General features: G+C 39.6%; 1 protein-coding gene across 1 annotated transcript in view; it reads left to right on the top strand.

Moving 5' to 3' along the window:
* The window catches only part of ptk7b (protein tyrosine kinase 7b), an 81,561-nt gene extending 67,872 nt beyond the window's left edge, over positions 1-13,689 (top strand). The window contains exons 11-20 of the mRNA XM_048204052.1: positions 1,669-1,818; positions 1,939-2,086; positions 2,196-2,323; positions 7,341-7,541; positions 7,808-7,963; positions 8,943-9,175; positions 9,929-10,009; positions 10,091-10,242; positions 12,002-12,180; positions 12,888-13,689. Of these exons, the coding sequence (XP_048060009.1) occupies positions 1,669-1,818; positions 1,939-2,086; positions 2,196-2,323; positions 7,341-7,541; positions 7,808-7,963; positions 8,943-9,175; positions 9,929-10,009; positions 10,091-10,242; positions 12,002-12,180; positions 12,888-13,048 (1,589 nt within the window). The 3' untranslated portion in view covers positions 13,049-13,689. The remainder of the gene's footprint in view (positions 1-1,668; positions 1,819-1,938; positions 2,087-2,195; positions 2,324-7,340; positions 7,542-7,807; positions 7,964-8,942; positions 9,176-9,928; positions 10,010-10,090; positions 10,243-12,001; positions 12,181-12,887) is intronic.
* The last annotated feature ends 2,896 nt before the right edge of the window (positions 13,690-16,585 follow it).

Here is a 16,585-nt window from a genome sequence, read left to right as displayed (position 1 = left end):
GACGTTAAACCGAGGTCCTGACTCTCTGTGGTCATTAAAAATCCCATGGCACTTCTTGTAAAGAGTAGGGGTGTAACCCCGCTGTCCTGGCCAAATTCCCTCCATAGGCCCATACCAATCACGGCCTCCTAATAATCCCCATCCATTGAATTGGCTCTTTCACTCTCTCTCCTCTCCACATATAGCTGGTGTGTGGTGAGCGCACTGGCGCCGTTGTACTGTGGCTGCCGTCGCATCATCCAAGTGGATGCTGCACACTGGTGGTGGATGAGGAGAGACCCCTGATATGATTGTAAAGCGCTTTGGGTGTACAGTAGTACATATGAAAGCGCTATATAAATGCCTCATTCATTCATTCATACATATAAAGAACAGCTGGAGGACCAATTTGCAACTTATTAGGTCAATTGGCAACATGATTGGGTATAAAAAGAGCCTCTCAGAGTGGCAGTGTCTCTCAGAAGTCAAGATGGGCAGAGGTTCTGTGGTCAAACGAATCAAAATTTGAAGTTCTTTTTGGAAATCTGGGACGCCATGTCGTCCGGACTAAAGAGGACAAGGACAACCCAAATTGTTATCAGCGCTCAGTTCAGAAGCTTGCATCTCTGATGGTATGGGGTTGCATATGAGTGTGTGTGGCAGCTTACACATCTGGAAAGGCACCATCAATGCTGAAAGGTATATCCAAATTCTAGAACAACATATGCTCCCATCCAGACGTCGTCTCTTTCAGGGAAGACCTTGCATTTTCCAACATGACAATGCCAGACCACATACTGCATCAATTACAACATCATGGCTGCGTAGAAGAAGGATCCGGGTACTGAAATGGCCAGCCTGCAGTCCAGATCTTTCACCCATAGAAAACATTTGGCGCATCATAAAGAGGAAGATGCGAAGACAGTTGCGCAACTAAGAGGAAGATGCGAAGACAGTTGAGCAACTAGAAGCCTGTATTATGCAAGAACAGGACAACATTCCTATTCCTAAACTTGAGCAACTTGTCTCCTCAGTCCCCAGACGTTTGCAGACTGTTATATAAAGAAGAGGGGATGCCACACAGTGGTAAACATGGCCTTGTCCCAACTTTTTTGAGACGTGTTGATGCCATGAAATCTAAAATCAACTTATTTTTCCCTTAAAATGATACATTTTCTCAGTTTAAACATTTGATATGTCATCTATGTTGTATTCTGAATAAAATATTGAAATTTGAAACTTCCACATCATTGCATTCTGTTTTTATTCACAATTTGTACAGTGTCCCAACTTTTTTGGAATCGGGTTTGTATTTATCATTTTATAATATTGAACTGCCGTGTTATACAACACCACCAGAATGAGCACCTCGTCCACTGTGGACCTTCAGTTTTTTCCTAAGTAGCTAATCTCTGCCCGCTTTGCGGCACTGCAAAATTATTTGTCAAATTTCACAGAGCAACTGCATTCACACTGGCAGTGATGAAATGGCTGCTGGTCACTAATATATCAAGATTACAGACCACATGATCTCTCTGCTGTCTGCTTTCCCATTGGTAGTCGCTGCATCACATCACTGCTCATTTGCATACAGTCACATCACCAGCGCTGACTGAAACTGAACAACTTTGTGATGTCAGCGTGAACACGCGTCTGCTGCTCGTGATTCTCATGTGTGTCTCTCTGCAGACGGCGCTGATCTCCCGCCTCACGCGAGTCAGACAAACGGAGTTCTTCACTTCAGTACAGTCAGCCGTGGCGACGGCGGAAACTACACATGTGTGGCATCCAGCAGCGCTCAGGGAGAGATACGAGCACACGTACATCTCACTGTAGGAGGTGATACGCATACACTGATCTGAGTCTGTGTGTGTGTGTGTGCTTATGTTCTGATTTAATGCTTTATGAACGCTGTGGTTGATGATGAGTTCTTGATCATCTGTCTGTGTGTGTTGTCAGTTCACGTGGAGTTTAAGCTGGAGCCGGAGCAGACGACAGTCTATCAGGGTCACACGGCTGTGTTTCACTGTCAGGCGTCAGGTGACCCGCAGCCATACGTCCAATGGATGCTCAAAGACAAACTTCTCAGCAGCAGCAGCTCCAGCAGGTCAGTGTGTGATTGCATTTGTCTGACTGCACCTTTCACTGCACCGTCTCACTGCACCAGATACTGTATGATCCTACACATGTGCTGATTATGTGTCTGCTCTCTTCAGGTTTCAGAAGATGCCCAATGGCTCTCTGGTCATTAGTGATGTCACCACTGATGACACGGGCCTGTACACCTGTATCGCAGGAAACACCTGCAACATCAGAGACACGGCAGCGCAGCTTTACGTTGTGGGTGAGTAACACAAACCTTTTGTTGTTTGGTTGTGTTTTTAAATAACAGGGTAGATTTTAGCTTGATAAGTCAGTATTCATGTGCACAGATCATAGTGTTTGTAACTTCATTTCACATGTATTTCTTAGCGCTTTAAGGCCATTTCACTAAGGGTGTAATGATATATCGCAGTACGATATTTCGCGATGCAAAAATGTTATGATATGCATCGTAGAATGATGGCGATACTTTTACGATATGACGGCAGTCTAATCTTATTGGTTGAGCTGCCGACGTGACCTACTCTGCAACGTGGATGCCACAGTGAGATATTAAGGGTGTGTCTCAATCAGCTCTCTAGCTCACGCATTGAATCTTGCAAGCAGGTTTAAACATTTCTCGTGTCAGTCTCTTGCTTGGTCATGTGAGAAAAGTCGTGGCTTTCTTTCACCGCAGTGCCACAGCAACAGTTGAGCTCATAGAAAAGCAAAAGATGCTCGCGATGCTTTGCTTTAAGAAGTTCTGTGGGGCCGTTCACATATTGCGTCTTTTCCGTGTGCAAGTCAGTTATTTCAAATGTAGCCATGCGGCAGGCGCACTCATAATGGAAGCAACGCGGTCGTGACGCGCATGTGATGCGTTTTCCAGGCGCATCGAGATGAAAAATGATCAACTTTTCAGAATGCCGCAAGCGCACCGCAGGCCATGTGACAAGAGCCAACCGATCAGCTATGGCCTTTCCGTAACAAAACTGAAATCTCAGCTGAACAGCTGTACAGGGTGGTTTTTACATCTCATCTCCATAAATATATCTAGTAGTAAAGGTAATGCAAGGGCTAGAAATAATTTTATCCTTTGCTGAAACTTCCTGATCCTCTTGGAGAGCGCAGTTCAATATTGCATAGCAACAACCGACGCCACGGGAGCGCAAGCGGTGCGGCCGCGCCTTCCATATGTGAACTGTCCCTGGATTCTGAATTCTAAGTTCATGTTAATGTTAACATTTTTTTTTTTTTCAGTGACAGACAGACCTATTCAGCTGTTATTTTGAATACAGAAGGTTTTTTAAACCTTGAAATGTGATCTTGTATGTACAACAAGGAAAATAATTGAAATTTGTTAATGTTTTTTAAATAAATCTAATTTGAATTTCAGTTTCATTTTGTTCAAAATATCGTGATACGTATCGTATCGTGAACTCAGTATCGCGATACGTACCATATCGTGACCTGAGCGTATCGTTATACCCCTACATTTCACACTGAACGCAACGTGGAAGAACGGACCTTTCAGTAGGGCTGGTCCGAATTAGAGCTTAGATTCTCTGCCCGAGCCCGAGCCCGGACTCGGCCCGACCCGACCCGCGGGCCGGGTCGGGCCAATATTACCCGCCACCGTCCTCGGGCCGGGTCGGGCCGGGCCCTTGATAAATCACGTCACGTGTCATGCGCAGCGTCTCGTCCACTCGCACACGCGTGACGCATCTGTGCGTGCTGTAGCCTACTTTTCAGTAGCTAAAAGCCTCGTTTACACTGCACGCGTGTGCGGCACGTTACGGCTGTGACGCGGCTACCGGAGCTTATTCGCGGCTACTCTAGTCAATGCTCGTGTTTACACCAGCCGCGCCGCGGTGCGTTTGAGAAGCGTCCCAGAAGGGGCTCACTGCGCCGCTTCGCTAAAGATAGGCGCCTCGCCTATTTTTGACGCGCAGCTCAAATACAAAATAAAGTCAAAATAATCCTGTAAACTCCTGCTGATATTTCACATCACTACAATGACAGAAACTGAAGACAAGAGATTCGAAGTTGAAAAACTTGAAATTTCTTTGTTTTTGTTGTCCATAACTGGAATTTTAAGTGTGTTAACTTCATCTGTATGGCTACAGCAAAATAAAGTATGGCATAGCAATAAACACAATCAAACCGGACAAAATATAACCATTAGCCATTAAAAACATGAAAAATTTAACGAAAACAATATTGGCCAGGCAAATCTAGTGGTCTCGCGAATCCAGCCGCTTCTCTTCTGAAATGCTTCTGGTGTGAGTTGACACTGCTCAGAGGATGGAACAAAACCTTGTCGGAGCCATACGAACAGTGTAAACGAGGCTTAAGTACAACATGGAGCTTGAAGAAGCAAAGAAAAAAATTAAAACAGGAGAATTAACTTTGAGCAAGTCTGGAGGAAAATCGGAGGTATGGAAACATTTTAAACTAGTTTTAATAAACAAACAACGCAGTTTACATGCTTCTTCCTTGTCGTATTATTCATTAAGATAATAATTAATAAATGCACGCACAATTATGAACTTGATAAATGTTACAGATATGTTTACTATGCACAAACAAATGCTTTTCAACTTACATGTGCAAAATTCAGAATTAAATGAATGTGCTGCAATTTGTACAAAAAGAGAGTCTGCGTGTTTTAGCCATTAAATAAGCACATTTAGTTTCAAGTTTAAGTTTTGTTTTGAAGAAAGATTTTCTTTAAAGTGAATTTCGTTTAGTATAAATTGTATCTTAATTTTAATTCATTTTTCATCATCCAATTACCTCGATTTAATACATAAAAAGCAATATAGCAGACAATGTAATTATGACATGGAGGCGCCGGCGCGCCGCGGTCACACACCTTTTGAAACTGGTAACACACGCTGTCACCGAATTTACAAATGCACATCTTGCTTGTTGCTCACACATATATTATGTTGAAATAACAATATGTTGAAGTAACATTATTAATAATAATTAATCTTTAAGAATATTTGATTGAATGCTGAATGTTGAGCTTGTTCAATTTAATAAAATTAAAACTTTAATTATGATAATTAAAATAATTTAATATTTAATATTGAGTGGCCAATTTTTGCTCATTTATTAATAGTATTTATATAATTTATATAACTGCGCAGCTCCCCCCTGTAGCCTAAATGATCTAGCACAGCAGCACCTGCGTTAAAAAAAAAAAAAAAAAATCTGGCGCTGCCCCTGGTTATAACGGCCCACATATTAAAAATGGTCGGGTTTAAATCGGGCTCGGGCTCATAATTACAGTGGACATGTCGGGCCGGGCCGGGCTCGGACACAACGTGCTCGGGCTCGGGTAGGGTCGGGCTTGATTTGTTGGGCCCGATCTAAGCTCTAGTCCGAATACCATTTTTTTGAGCTTCGAAGCTTCGATAGTAATCCACAATGAAGGAGGGGAGGAGGCTTAGCATATTCTTCTCTCTAATAAAGGCAGTGTAACGAGAAGAAATATGGTGTGGCCCTTTAAGAGCTGCGTGCTCCCAATTGAACTGTCTGCACTGTATGTTCGACTCACTCACTGCAAGTATTCGGTTATTTCTGTTTTTCTGTTAGTCATTTAAAGTTTTTTTCTTTATTGAGTAACGCAGTGGACGGCATAACATTTGCAACATTGCGAGTTTCATGGGGAATAAAGCGCCAGTTGTGAAATGTCAGTCACCTCCGTGAAGTCTGTCTGGTATCAATAACTCAAGCTAAGTGAGATAACGTATCCCTTTAGTTTGTATTGGTTTGTAGCATTGATCAGTGGTTTGCAGAAGCAGCAATGGCATCGAGCGATTTTTGCAGGTTGTGCCAAAAAAAACATGAAAGTGAGTGGTATTTACACCCACTCAAGCGATTTGCTAAACTAAAGAAGTCATTCAGCATCGTCGAGAGGTTAAAAGGAATTGGATTGACGGTCGTGCTTGCCGTCGCTTCTCTATCGTCATCGTGTTATACCCGCCAATAGCGAGCAAGGTGGATAAGCCAGTCTGTGATTGGTTCCCGCAAAAGTGTAACAGAAGCAGTAGAAATGAATGTACGGGATTCCAGACTGAGTTGCCGGGCTGAATCAAATCGCCGGCAGATCAGGCTGGGTTTACCCAGTCTAACCTTTCACACCAAACGTGAAACGACTGACCATCTTCTGCTAATTCATGCCTGCACACTAGGTGGCACCAATCAACAATGCATTTGTCCTCATGTATGTGTCTCGTATATGGCTTTAACATCGTCCGCTGCATAATATACAGCATTAAATTAAGATGAATAAAGTTTGGTACTACATTAGAAACAAACTATCTAGAATGCTTACAAGAATACATCATAAAATATAATTAGAGGTACAATTGGCATCAAGCTACATTTCAAAATTTATATGATTATTAATGTCTTTGCTCAAAACGCACTTTAAACCATCATCGAGTTATTGTAATAACTTTTGATATGACCTAAAGTGGGTTTTGATTGGATAATGGGCAGAAATGCATTCTTTCTGCATTTTATAATGGATTGAATGCTAAATCTGCTTATCTTTTGTCATAAACATCCTTTACTGTTATAAAAATACCATGAAGCTGCATAAAAAGCACGTCAAAATCATGTCTATTTGCCTTCATATTTTATCTGGAGAAAAATGTTTCTCTCATTTTTTTTAGCAGGAGATATGATTACATGATTGACAGATCCAAAACACGCTCTCATAATCATAACACTCACACACATGGAGTGAAAAAATGAATAGAAATGATATTGTGTATAAAGAACATGTGAGAATAAATCTGTTCTCAGATACCAATGATAATCTCCTCCTGGATACTCTTCTTTGATGTTTGTTTACACTCTACAGAAGACAATAGTGTCATTATTCAGCTCATTTCAGTTATTCAGGGTTTGTTCTCATCCTATCAGTGCAGTCAAATCAATAATATTACTGAATGTTAATTGTCTTTTAAACCATTCATTAATGACTGTGATCATAAAGCTCATCTTTAAGATTTTATGACTGTATTTCTGAGGGTTAACTGATTTAAACTTATGGATCTGATCAGACGACCTTATTCAGTGTGTTACATTGTTTCCTGGCAACCATAAAACAGCTACATTTACACTGATGAACTTTATTACTTGGAGGGATATTTGTTTATTCTGATTAATCATAATAAATGTATCAGTTTCATGAGTGGCCTGAAGTGATTTTACCACAGTAAAGGGGTTTTGTGATGTTTTCCTGTCTGTGCTGTTCTCAGAGAAACCTGTGCACCCGCGTGATGGAGACGAGGATAAGAGCCAGTTTAAGATGTTCCAGACGATCGCGCTGTCGGTGGCTGTGGCCGTGGCTTACATCATCGCTGTGCTGGGACTCATGTTCTACTGCAAACAGAGACGCAAGAACAAACGGCTGCAGAAGAGCCGTGCCGCGGAAGAGCCCGAGATGGAGTGTCTGAACGGTGCGTGTGTGTGTGTTTAACATTATTAAAGACCAGATAACTTCAAACAAATGTTACTGGAAGAACGTTTGTTCATAACTTTGAGAGAACCTTGCCAGGACATTTACTGTTCGCTAGCTAGACATTTGTTTTCACATGTTATTTAATAGTGTTTGAATGGATATTGTTTAAAATAAGTGCTTTTTTAATTCAGCTGTACAACACCATCATATCAGTTCATACAGCGATCTTTTGTTTGTCTGAAGAGTGTGTTTGCTTTCCTGTAGGTGGCGCTGTTCAGCTGAACGGCCACAGGATGGCTGAGATGCAGGAGGAAGTTGCTTTAACCAACATGGGGCCCTCAACAAACATTGAGAAACAGCAGAGCTGCACTGACAAACTGCACTTTCCCAGAGCGCACCTGCAGACCATCACCACGCTGGGTAACAGAAACTTACTTTGGTTCAGTTTTAGAATAATGTACACTGGCTGTCAAACGTTTGGAATAATTAAGACTTTTTAATGTTTTTCAAAGGAAATAATAATAATAATTTAATTCATCAAGGATGCTATAAATTGGTCAAAAGTGGCAGTAAAGACATTTATAATGTAACAAATGCTGTTCTTTTGAACTTTCTATTCATCAAAGAATCCTGAGAAATAAAATATATATAACGGTTTCCACAAAAATCTGAAGCAGCACAACTGTTTTTAACATTGATAATAATAATGAATGTTTCTTGAGTATCAAATCATCATATTAGAATGATTTCTGAAGGATCATGTGACACTGAAGACTGGAGTAATGATGCTGAAAATTCAGCTTTGATCACAGGAATAAATTACATGATAATGGATGATAAATTACAGTTTAACATATATTCACATACCAAACAGCTATTTTACATTATAATAATATGTCACTGTTTTTACTGTATTTTTAACAAATAAATCGCCACCTTGGAATTCTAAGGTTCTATCTGCATTCTGAGTTCTTTGTGTTCCCTTCAAAGTTTTAGCATTCCATACTCCTTTCTGGATAGATCCTATTTGTTTTCGAAAAAAAAAAAAAAGTCTCAAAACAGACACAACTTAAAAAAACATCACATAATGTAAATAAGTTGTCAGAGAATAAGAATATGTGAATAACTCAATTTTGACAAAAATGTCAGATAGAACCTTATAATTCCAAGGTGATGAAATGCAGCCTTGGTGAGCAGAAGAGACTTTAAAAACATTAAACAATCTTAATTATTCCAAACATTTGATCGCCACTGTAAATGTTTTGGTGTTGTAATACTTTAGGTGTTGTAATTACTTATAGAAATCAAATTTTTTTATGTTGTTTGATACATTGTTTTCATCTGGTATAGTGTGTTCTGAATGTCAGATAAGAGCAATGTCGTGTGTGTGTGTGTGCAGGTTGCGGTGTGTTCGGCGAGGTGTTTCTGGCTAAAGCGAGGGCTATAGAGGAGGCAGAGGAGGAGACTCTGGTACTAGTGAAGAGTTTACAGAGCCGAGAGCAAACGCACCAGTCCGAGTTCAGACGAGAGCTGGAGATGTTCAGCAAACTCAATCACGCTCACGTCGTGCGACTGCTGGGGCTCTGCAGAGAAACTCACCCACATTACATGATCCTGGAATACGTTGATCTGGTACATCAACACATTAAACTGGTTCATGCTGCAGTCTTTTTTAACAACATTAAAGGATTAGTTCACTTCAGAATTAAAATTTCCTGATAATTTACTCACCCCCATGTCATCCAAGATGTTCATGTCTTTCTTTCTTCAGTCAAAAAGAAATTAAGGGTTTTGAGGTAAACATTCCAGGATTTTTCTCCATATAGTGGACTTCACTGGGGTTCAACGGGTTGAAGGTCCAAATTGTAGTTTCAGTGCAGCTTCAAAGAGCTCTACATGATCCCAGACGAAGAATAAGAGTCTTATCTAGAGAAACCATCTGTCATTTTTCAGTGAAGTCCACTATATGGAGAAAAATCCTGGAATGTTTTCCTCAAAAACCTTAATTATCAGGAAATTTTAATTCTGAGTGTTTGTGACAGTCATCATTTAAATGTTTATATTTCAAAAATTGAACTGGAGTACAAACATAAGTATATCATTAAAAAGTTATTTTATAACTTTATTATTATAAAAACCTCCTTGTGTGCAATATAAATGCTTGTAACCTGTAATATAGTAATATAGTGACTGACAGGGTTCCTGTATAGTACAGCTTTAGTTCGGAGAAATTGAACATGATACATATCCAAATAAATCAAGAGCTGAATCAAATTGCAAGCTTGTGAGTCGAAATCAAATTGTAAAAGTGTATCAATGCCCAGGCCTTTTATTATGTGCTAAAATGTGTCTGTAATGTTGTTGTGATTTTCTCTTGTTTTTCAGGGTGATCTCAAACAGTTCCTCAGGATATCAAAGAGCAGTGATGGGAAACTCAAGCCACATCCCATCAGCACTAAAACTAAAGTAAGTTCCTGTAACCTCACTCAGACTCCCTCTTTGAGTGTATTTAATAAGTCATGTGACCCAGCGTTCTGCTCTCTGCAGGTCTCCATCTGTGCTCAGGTGGCTGATGGGATGCAGCATTTATCAAACCAGCGTTTTGTGCATAAAGACCTGGCAGCCAGGAACTGTCTGATAAGCGGACAGAGACGGGTGAAAGTGTCTGCGCTCAGTCTCAGTAAAGACGTCTATAACAGGTATGAGCTGGACCAGCTCTTGATCTGATTCTGAACATCAGTAAAGTGTCTTTCATGTAGAGTGTAATGAAGCTGGAAGCTGAAAATGGAGTTTTTCTCTCATGAAAGAAAGAATCGATTCTGAACTGAAATGAGTCATTAGTAATTCCAGTCTCTCTTCCTGCTGAACCTATGTAGGTTTGTAACTAATTTGCAAAATGCCAGTCTATGGTCTTCATTGGCTGAATGTCTCCTTTGCCCCGCCCTCAAACACTGTAGTTGTAACTGAGACTGGAAGAGTTTGGTTCGTGTTGTTCATGTCAAGAAGATGCTGTTTTCTGCTGCCAAAGCAAATCCACTTTAATGAGATTGATTCGGTAAAATCGACGCCATCGTTACTGTTCGTATCACAAGTGCTGAGGAAGAGCTGAAATTCAGATATGCTAATGGACTAAATTAGGAACCTTTGACATAGAATAATAGGGACGTTTGTATGGAGTCAAATTAATGCCTTAAGGTTTTGCACAAAAATAAAGTTTTGCAAAACACAAAAAAGAATTGAGCAATAAAAAAATGTTTTGCAAACAAAAATAAAGAATTGCAAAATAAAATAAAGTAGTGCAAAAATAAAAATATAATCAATTAAAATTGCGAAAACCAGTTACAAGCTAAAAAACCCAGAAATAAGTTTTAATAAGCTGTCGACCCCAAAAAACTGATGTTTAAGGACACAAAAGTGGATACAGGCAGTGAGACAGAGCGCAACGGGTCATATTACTATAAGAAATGCATTGGAGGGGGTTGTAATCGGCGACAACATATGCTAAACAAACCAACAAAAACAAACCATTCATTATTTTTAACAATGTCAAAGAATTATTTCACCTGTCGCCGATTATGTTCCCCTCCAATGCATTTCGCGGGGGCGTGCCCCCGTTTCTTGACTCCACCCCCACGTCAAACCAGTGCCATAAAGAGAACCGCACAGAAAAGTGCAGAGCAAAGGAAAACCGGTATCATGAGCGCACGCTTGACTGAAACGCAGAATAAAATGAGCGTTGCAAATGATTTAGTAGGTTTGAGCATGAAAAATGTGGCAAAGATAAAATAGGATTACAGCTGTCATTGATTTTTGCAATTGATTTATATTTTTATTTTTGCACTGTTATTTTATTTTGCAATTTATTATTTTTGTTTGCAAAACTTATTTTTTTTTCTGCTCAATACTTTATTTTTCCTTTGCAATTCTTTATTTTTGTTTGCAGAACATTTTTTTATTGCTCAATTCTTTTTTTTGTTTTGCAAAACTTTATTTTTGTGCAAAACTTTAAGGCATTAATTTGACTCCATACGTTTGAGGTGCTTTTGCCTGTGAGATCTGGTGCAAAATTTCTGGGCATCAGTGTACACATGCATCAAGAGCGCCATCTAGTGTTGATGTAGGTCAGTCACAGCTGGTCTGTTGTGTGTGAGTGTGTGTGTGTTTTTGTGACATATCAGGACACAAATGTGTATAATGACATAGGTATTACAAGGAGAGGGTGACTTATGAGGACATTACCCCATGTCCCCACTTTTCAAAAGGCTTATAAATCATACAGAATGAGTTTTTTTGAGAAAGTAAAACTGTGCATAGTTTCCTGTGATGGGTAGGTTTAGGGGTAGGGGTAGTGTAGGGGGAGAGAATGTACAGTTTGTACAGTATAAAAACCATTACGCCTATGGAAGGCCCCACAATTCACAAAAACGAATGTGTGTGTGTGTGTGTGTGTGTGTTCAGTGAGTACTATCACTACAGGCAGGCCTGGATTCCCCTGCGCTGGCTCCCGGCCGAGTCAGTCTTTGACGGCGAGTTCTCCAGTAAGTCAGACGTGTGGGCGTTCGCTGTGCTCATGTGGGAGGTGTTCAGTCTGGGCGAGCTGCCGTACGCCGCACTCAATGATCAGCAGGTGCTGGAAGGTGAGCAGACGTTGTTGCACAACAGAGCCTTAAGTGCCTGACAAATGTCTGATCTTACAGAAAGCACTCTCAGCAGTGGCGTATGCACAAAAGCGAAAGTAAAACGCAAGCGCGCATTCAAACGCGATTTCGCTCCCTGATGCATGCAAATATCTCCCAATATGAAAGCTATCTTAGGCTGGGCTTTGTAGTTGTAACCATCTCTTAGCTCTGTATCATGCTTGAAGAAAAATGTGTCTCTATTTGCACTTTGAATATTGAGAGAGTGCTTTGATCATGGTTGCACTTAAAAGATAAAGAGAAAACTGTGTTATTAATTTTATTCATACTGTTTTAATTTCTATGATCAATTTGTGGAAAGGAGTTCAGTTAGGAGGTCAAAAGTTGTAGAAGCTCATAAATCATGTACAGTTCTGGTCTGAAGAGACTCAAATCATACAGGAGAGAAGCCAGTCAGTTGAGTTTGTGGCAAAACCTTTTACTCAGGAAGTAGAAATGAAATGACATTCATTACAAGATGATTAGTCAAAACATTTCAAATGCTAGTGTTTATATAGTAATATGTTGTAAGATGCATATTTTATCTCCCTCTTCGTTTTGAATGAGCAGCTGGAAGTAGTAAAGTATAGACATCATCAAAACGTAATATCAATCAAACATGTCATGGATGATCTGGTGTGTCTCATGCGTGTGTCTGTGTGTCTCAGGTCTGCAGGCTGGTCATGTGAGTCTGTCTCCTCCTGAAGGCTGTCCTGCTCACATCTACAGTCTGATGAGCCGCTGCTGGGCGTCCAGCCCTAAAGAGCGGCCCACGTTCAGTGAGATCGCTCAGACTCTGGCTGATGTTCCTGCAGACACTAAGGTCTGAAACATCACCATCACTACAATCAGAGACACACTTCAGACACGAGAGTCGGTGCCGTGACACGCTCAGGATCAGGCTTTCACCTGCCTTAAACACGCTTCTGTCACACAAATCATCTGTTTACGGTTTTGTAGTTCGGCCGCTTCGCTCCGACCCGAAGCTTCCTTCCTCAGGGACGCCAGAAGGAGCTTCATGTCAGGGCAGTGAACTTTGACCTCTGACCTCTTGACAATCGCAGCTCCATCAGGCCGCAGACGCAGGAGGAGGTACTGCAGATGTGCTCGTGTCGAGGAATCGGCAGTGATCAGTGTGTGTGTGTGTGTTTCCACAGGATGATGTCACGTCAGGAAATGCATCATTAGTGGAATTCACTCGCTTGTATTTAGAGACTAGAGACTGAAATACCAAGCTATAATCCCATTAACAATTATACACACTGCAAAAATAATGTTCTTCCTCTGCATTTTTTTTTTATTTTTATTTTTTTATCTTAATCTTCAGTCATTTTGCTTCTCCAGTTCTTGATTTAAGAATGTTTAGATATTTGTGCTGGAAAACAAGACAGAAACACTGAGGAAGAACATCATTTTTTGCAGTGCACTAATTGAGGTGTTTGTGGTGAAAGAGGTTGTACGTTATGATAATATGATCTTTATGTTTCTTTGAGGTGCTCACAGGTGACTGTGTTATTGTAATAAATGAATATGCAATGCCTCAGATTAAGCCATGATTAATCACAGTTTTATCTTTATTCCCAGTTCACTGTCAGTCTCCTCCAGAGTCCTTTTGATTGTTTTTGATTTTCTGAATCTCACGTGCTTCAGCAGATGCCACTTCAAACTTCAGATGTGATGTAGGTCAGCGCTTCTCATCGGGATCCACTAGGGGGCCTCATATGATTCAAAATGAACAACACAAGCATTAAAATCCGCTAAAACAACTAAAAATCAACATACTTTTTTGTCTTTGAAGAAGCAGGATTCTAGCTTGTTTCCACCACTAAATAATAAAAAGGTAATTGTGACTTTATCTCACAATTCTGACTTTTTTTCTCAGAATTGTGAAATATAAACACAATTGAGAGTTATAAAGTCAGAATTGCACGATTCTGACTTTATATCTCACAATTCTGACTTTATAATTCAATTCTGACTTTATAACTCACAATTCTGACTTTATAACTCAATTCTGACTTTATAACTCACAATTCTGACTTTATAACTCACAATTCTGACTTTATATCTCACAATTCTGACTTTATAACTCAATTCTGACTTTATAACTCACAATTCTGACTTTATAACTCACAATTCTGACTTTATATCTCACAATTCTGACTTTATAACTCAATTCTGACTTTATATCTAACAATTCTGACTTTATAACTCAATTCTGACTTTATATCTCACAATTCTGACTTTATATCTCACAATTCTGACTTTATAACTCAATTCTGACTTTATAACTCAATTCTGACTTTATAACTCACAATTCTGACTTTATAACTCAATTCTGACTTTATAACTCACAATTCTGACTTTATAACTCAATTCTGACTTTATATCTCACAATTCTGACTTTATAACTCACAATTCTGACTTTATAACTCACAATTCTGACTTTATAACTCACAATTCTGACTTTATAACTCAATTCTGACTTTATAACTCAATTCTGACTTTATAACTCACAATTCTGACTTTATAACTCACAATTCTGACTTTATAACTCAATTCTGACTTTATAACTCACAATCCTACTTTATAACTCAATTCTGAGTTTATATCACAAAATTCCGACTTTATAACTTGCAATTTTGAGGAAAAAAAATCTGAATTGTGAGATATAAACTAGCAATTGTGAGAAAAAACTGCAATTACCTTTTTTGGAAGCAAGCTTCCATAGGATTCTCACAGTCTGGGATATACGAGGAAACCTCATATTAAAAGTGTGATTTCTAGACCTGGAAAAGTCATGAGAATTAATATAACATACATTGTACTAGTTATGCCAAGCTCTAAAATATTCAGGTAGTAATTGTGAGCAAACTTACACAATTTAAAAGTTTAAAAACCATTAATCCCTATTCACAGATGACTGGAAAAGTCATGCAAATTCTCTGAAATCCTGAAGTTTCATGCACAGAAAGTAGGATTGTCTGTAGATTAGAATCTGTTTTGAAAATCTTTTACATTGCAGCAGATATTATTGTGGGCTGTGGAGTCAGAGGTTGAGATGTTGTTTGTATTTATGATGAAGGTTCAGTGATTTTAACACGGCCAGTGTTGGTTTTATTCTCCCGTCCCGCAGCAGAAACTCATCTGGACTGTTTCGCTCTCAGTGGTTTTCATCAGGTCAATTCTGACTTTTACTACTAAAAGTGCCTAGAACATGAAGGACTTGTTTGCTGGGTTTTTTTTTTTTTTTTTTTACAGTGTCTTTTGTAATGCCGTTAATGCTTATTGTTTTTAAGAACTGCTTTTATATAATCGTTTCATATGTATTTTTTTATTATTGTTGTTTTATTTGTTGTTTGTTTTAATCTCTGTGAGTTCATCCTCACTGTCTGTTCACTGTTGTTCTCTCACACCGTGATGCTTTTATATTCTGCTTTAGTAAAGGTCACAGTAATCCAGATGTAATGCTGCTCATTAAACGGTCACGTTTTTAACAGCCTTGCTGTATTTGTGCTCCACAATCAACGATCTGCTCTATTTCTCCATGTGGAATTGGTCAAATGAAGCCAGTTATATCGGATGGTAATGCTAATGATCATCATACACGCTCCATAATATTTCCTTGATTATCATAGGATACTATGACACTACCATGGTACAGGTTCAAAGACGGGGGTAATTTTGGCACTTATTGTCCATGTTTTTTTTCTCTGTTGAACTCAAGTAACCCATCATAACTAACCATGGGTTCAGATCTCTGTTAAAGACAGCAGATGGCGCTGTGTGCGTGTGTGTGAGAGAGAGAGAGAGAGAGTGTGTGTGTGTGTGTGTGTGTGTGTGAGAGAGTGATTGTGTGTGTGTGTGTGTGTGTGTGTGTGTGTGTGTGAGAGAGAGAGAGAGTGTGTGTGTGTGTGTGTTAGAGAGAGAGTGATTGTGTGTGTGTGTGTGTGTGTGAGAGAGTGATTGTGTGTGTGTGTGTGTGTGTGTGTGTGTGTGTGTGTGTGTGTGTGAGAGAGAGTGATTTTGTGTGTGTGTGTGTGTGTGAGAGAGAGTGTATTTGTGAGACTGAGTGTGTGAGAGTGTTTGTGACTTAGTAAATGTGTGTTAGTGAGTGTGTGTGTGACAGAGAGTGTGTGAATGAGTGTGAGTGTTAGAGAGTGTGTGTGAGAGAGAATGTGTGATTGTGTGTAAGATTGTGTTTCAGAGAGTGTGACTGTGTTTGTGTGTGTGTTAGAGTGAGTGTTAGAGAGTGTGCGACTGTTAGTGTGTTCGTGTGTGTTAGAGAGAGTGTGTGTTTTAGAGTATGCGACTGTGTTGAGAGTGTGTGTGTGTTAGAGAGTGTGTGTGTGTGTGTGTTAGAGAG

This window comes from Megalobrama amblycephala, linkage group LG10, assembly GCF_018812025.1.
Source record: "Megalobrama amblycephala isolate DHTTF-2021 linkage group LG10, ASM1881202v1, whole genome shotgun sequence".
NCBI classification, from domain to species: domain Eukaryota; kingdom Metazoa; phylum Chordata; class Actinopteri; order Cypriniformes; family Xenocyprididae; genus Megalobrama; species Megalobrama amblycephala.
Note: the sequence above shows the minus strand (reverse complement) of the source record. Positions and strands in the feature narration are given on the sequence as shown.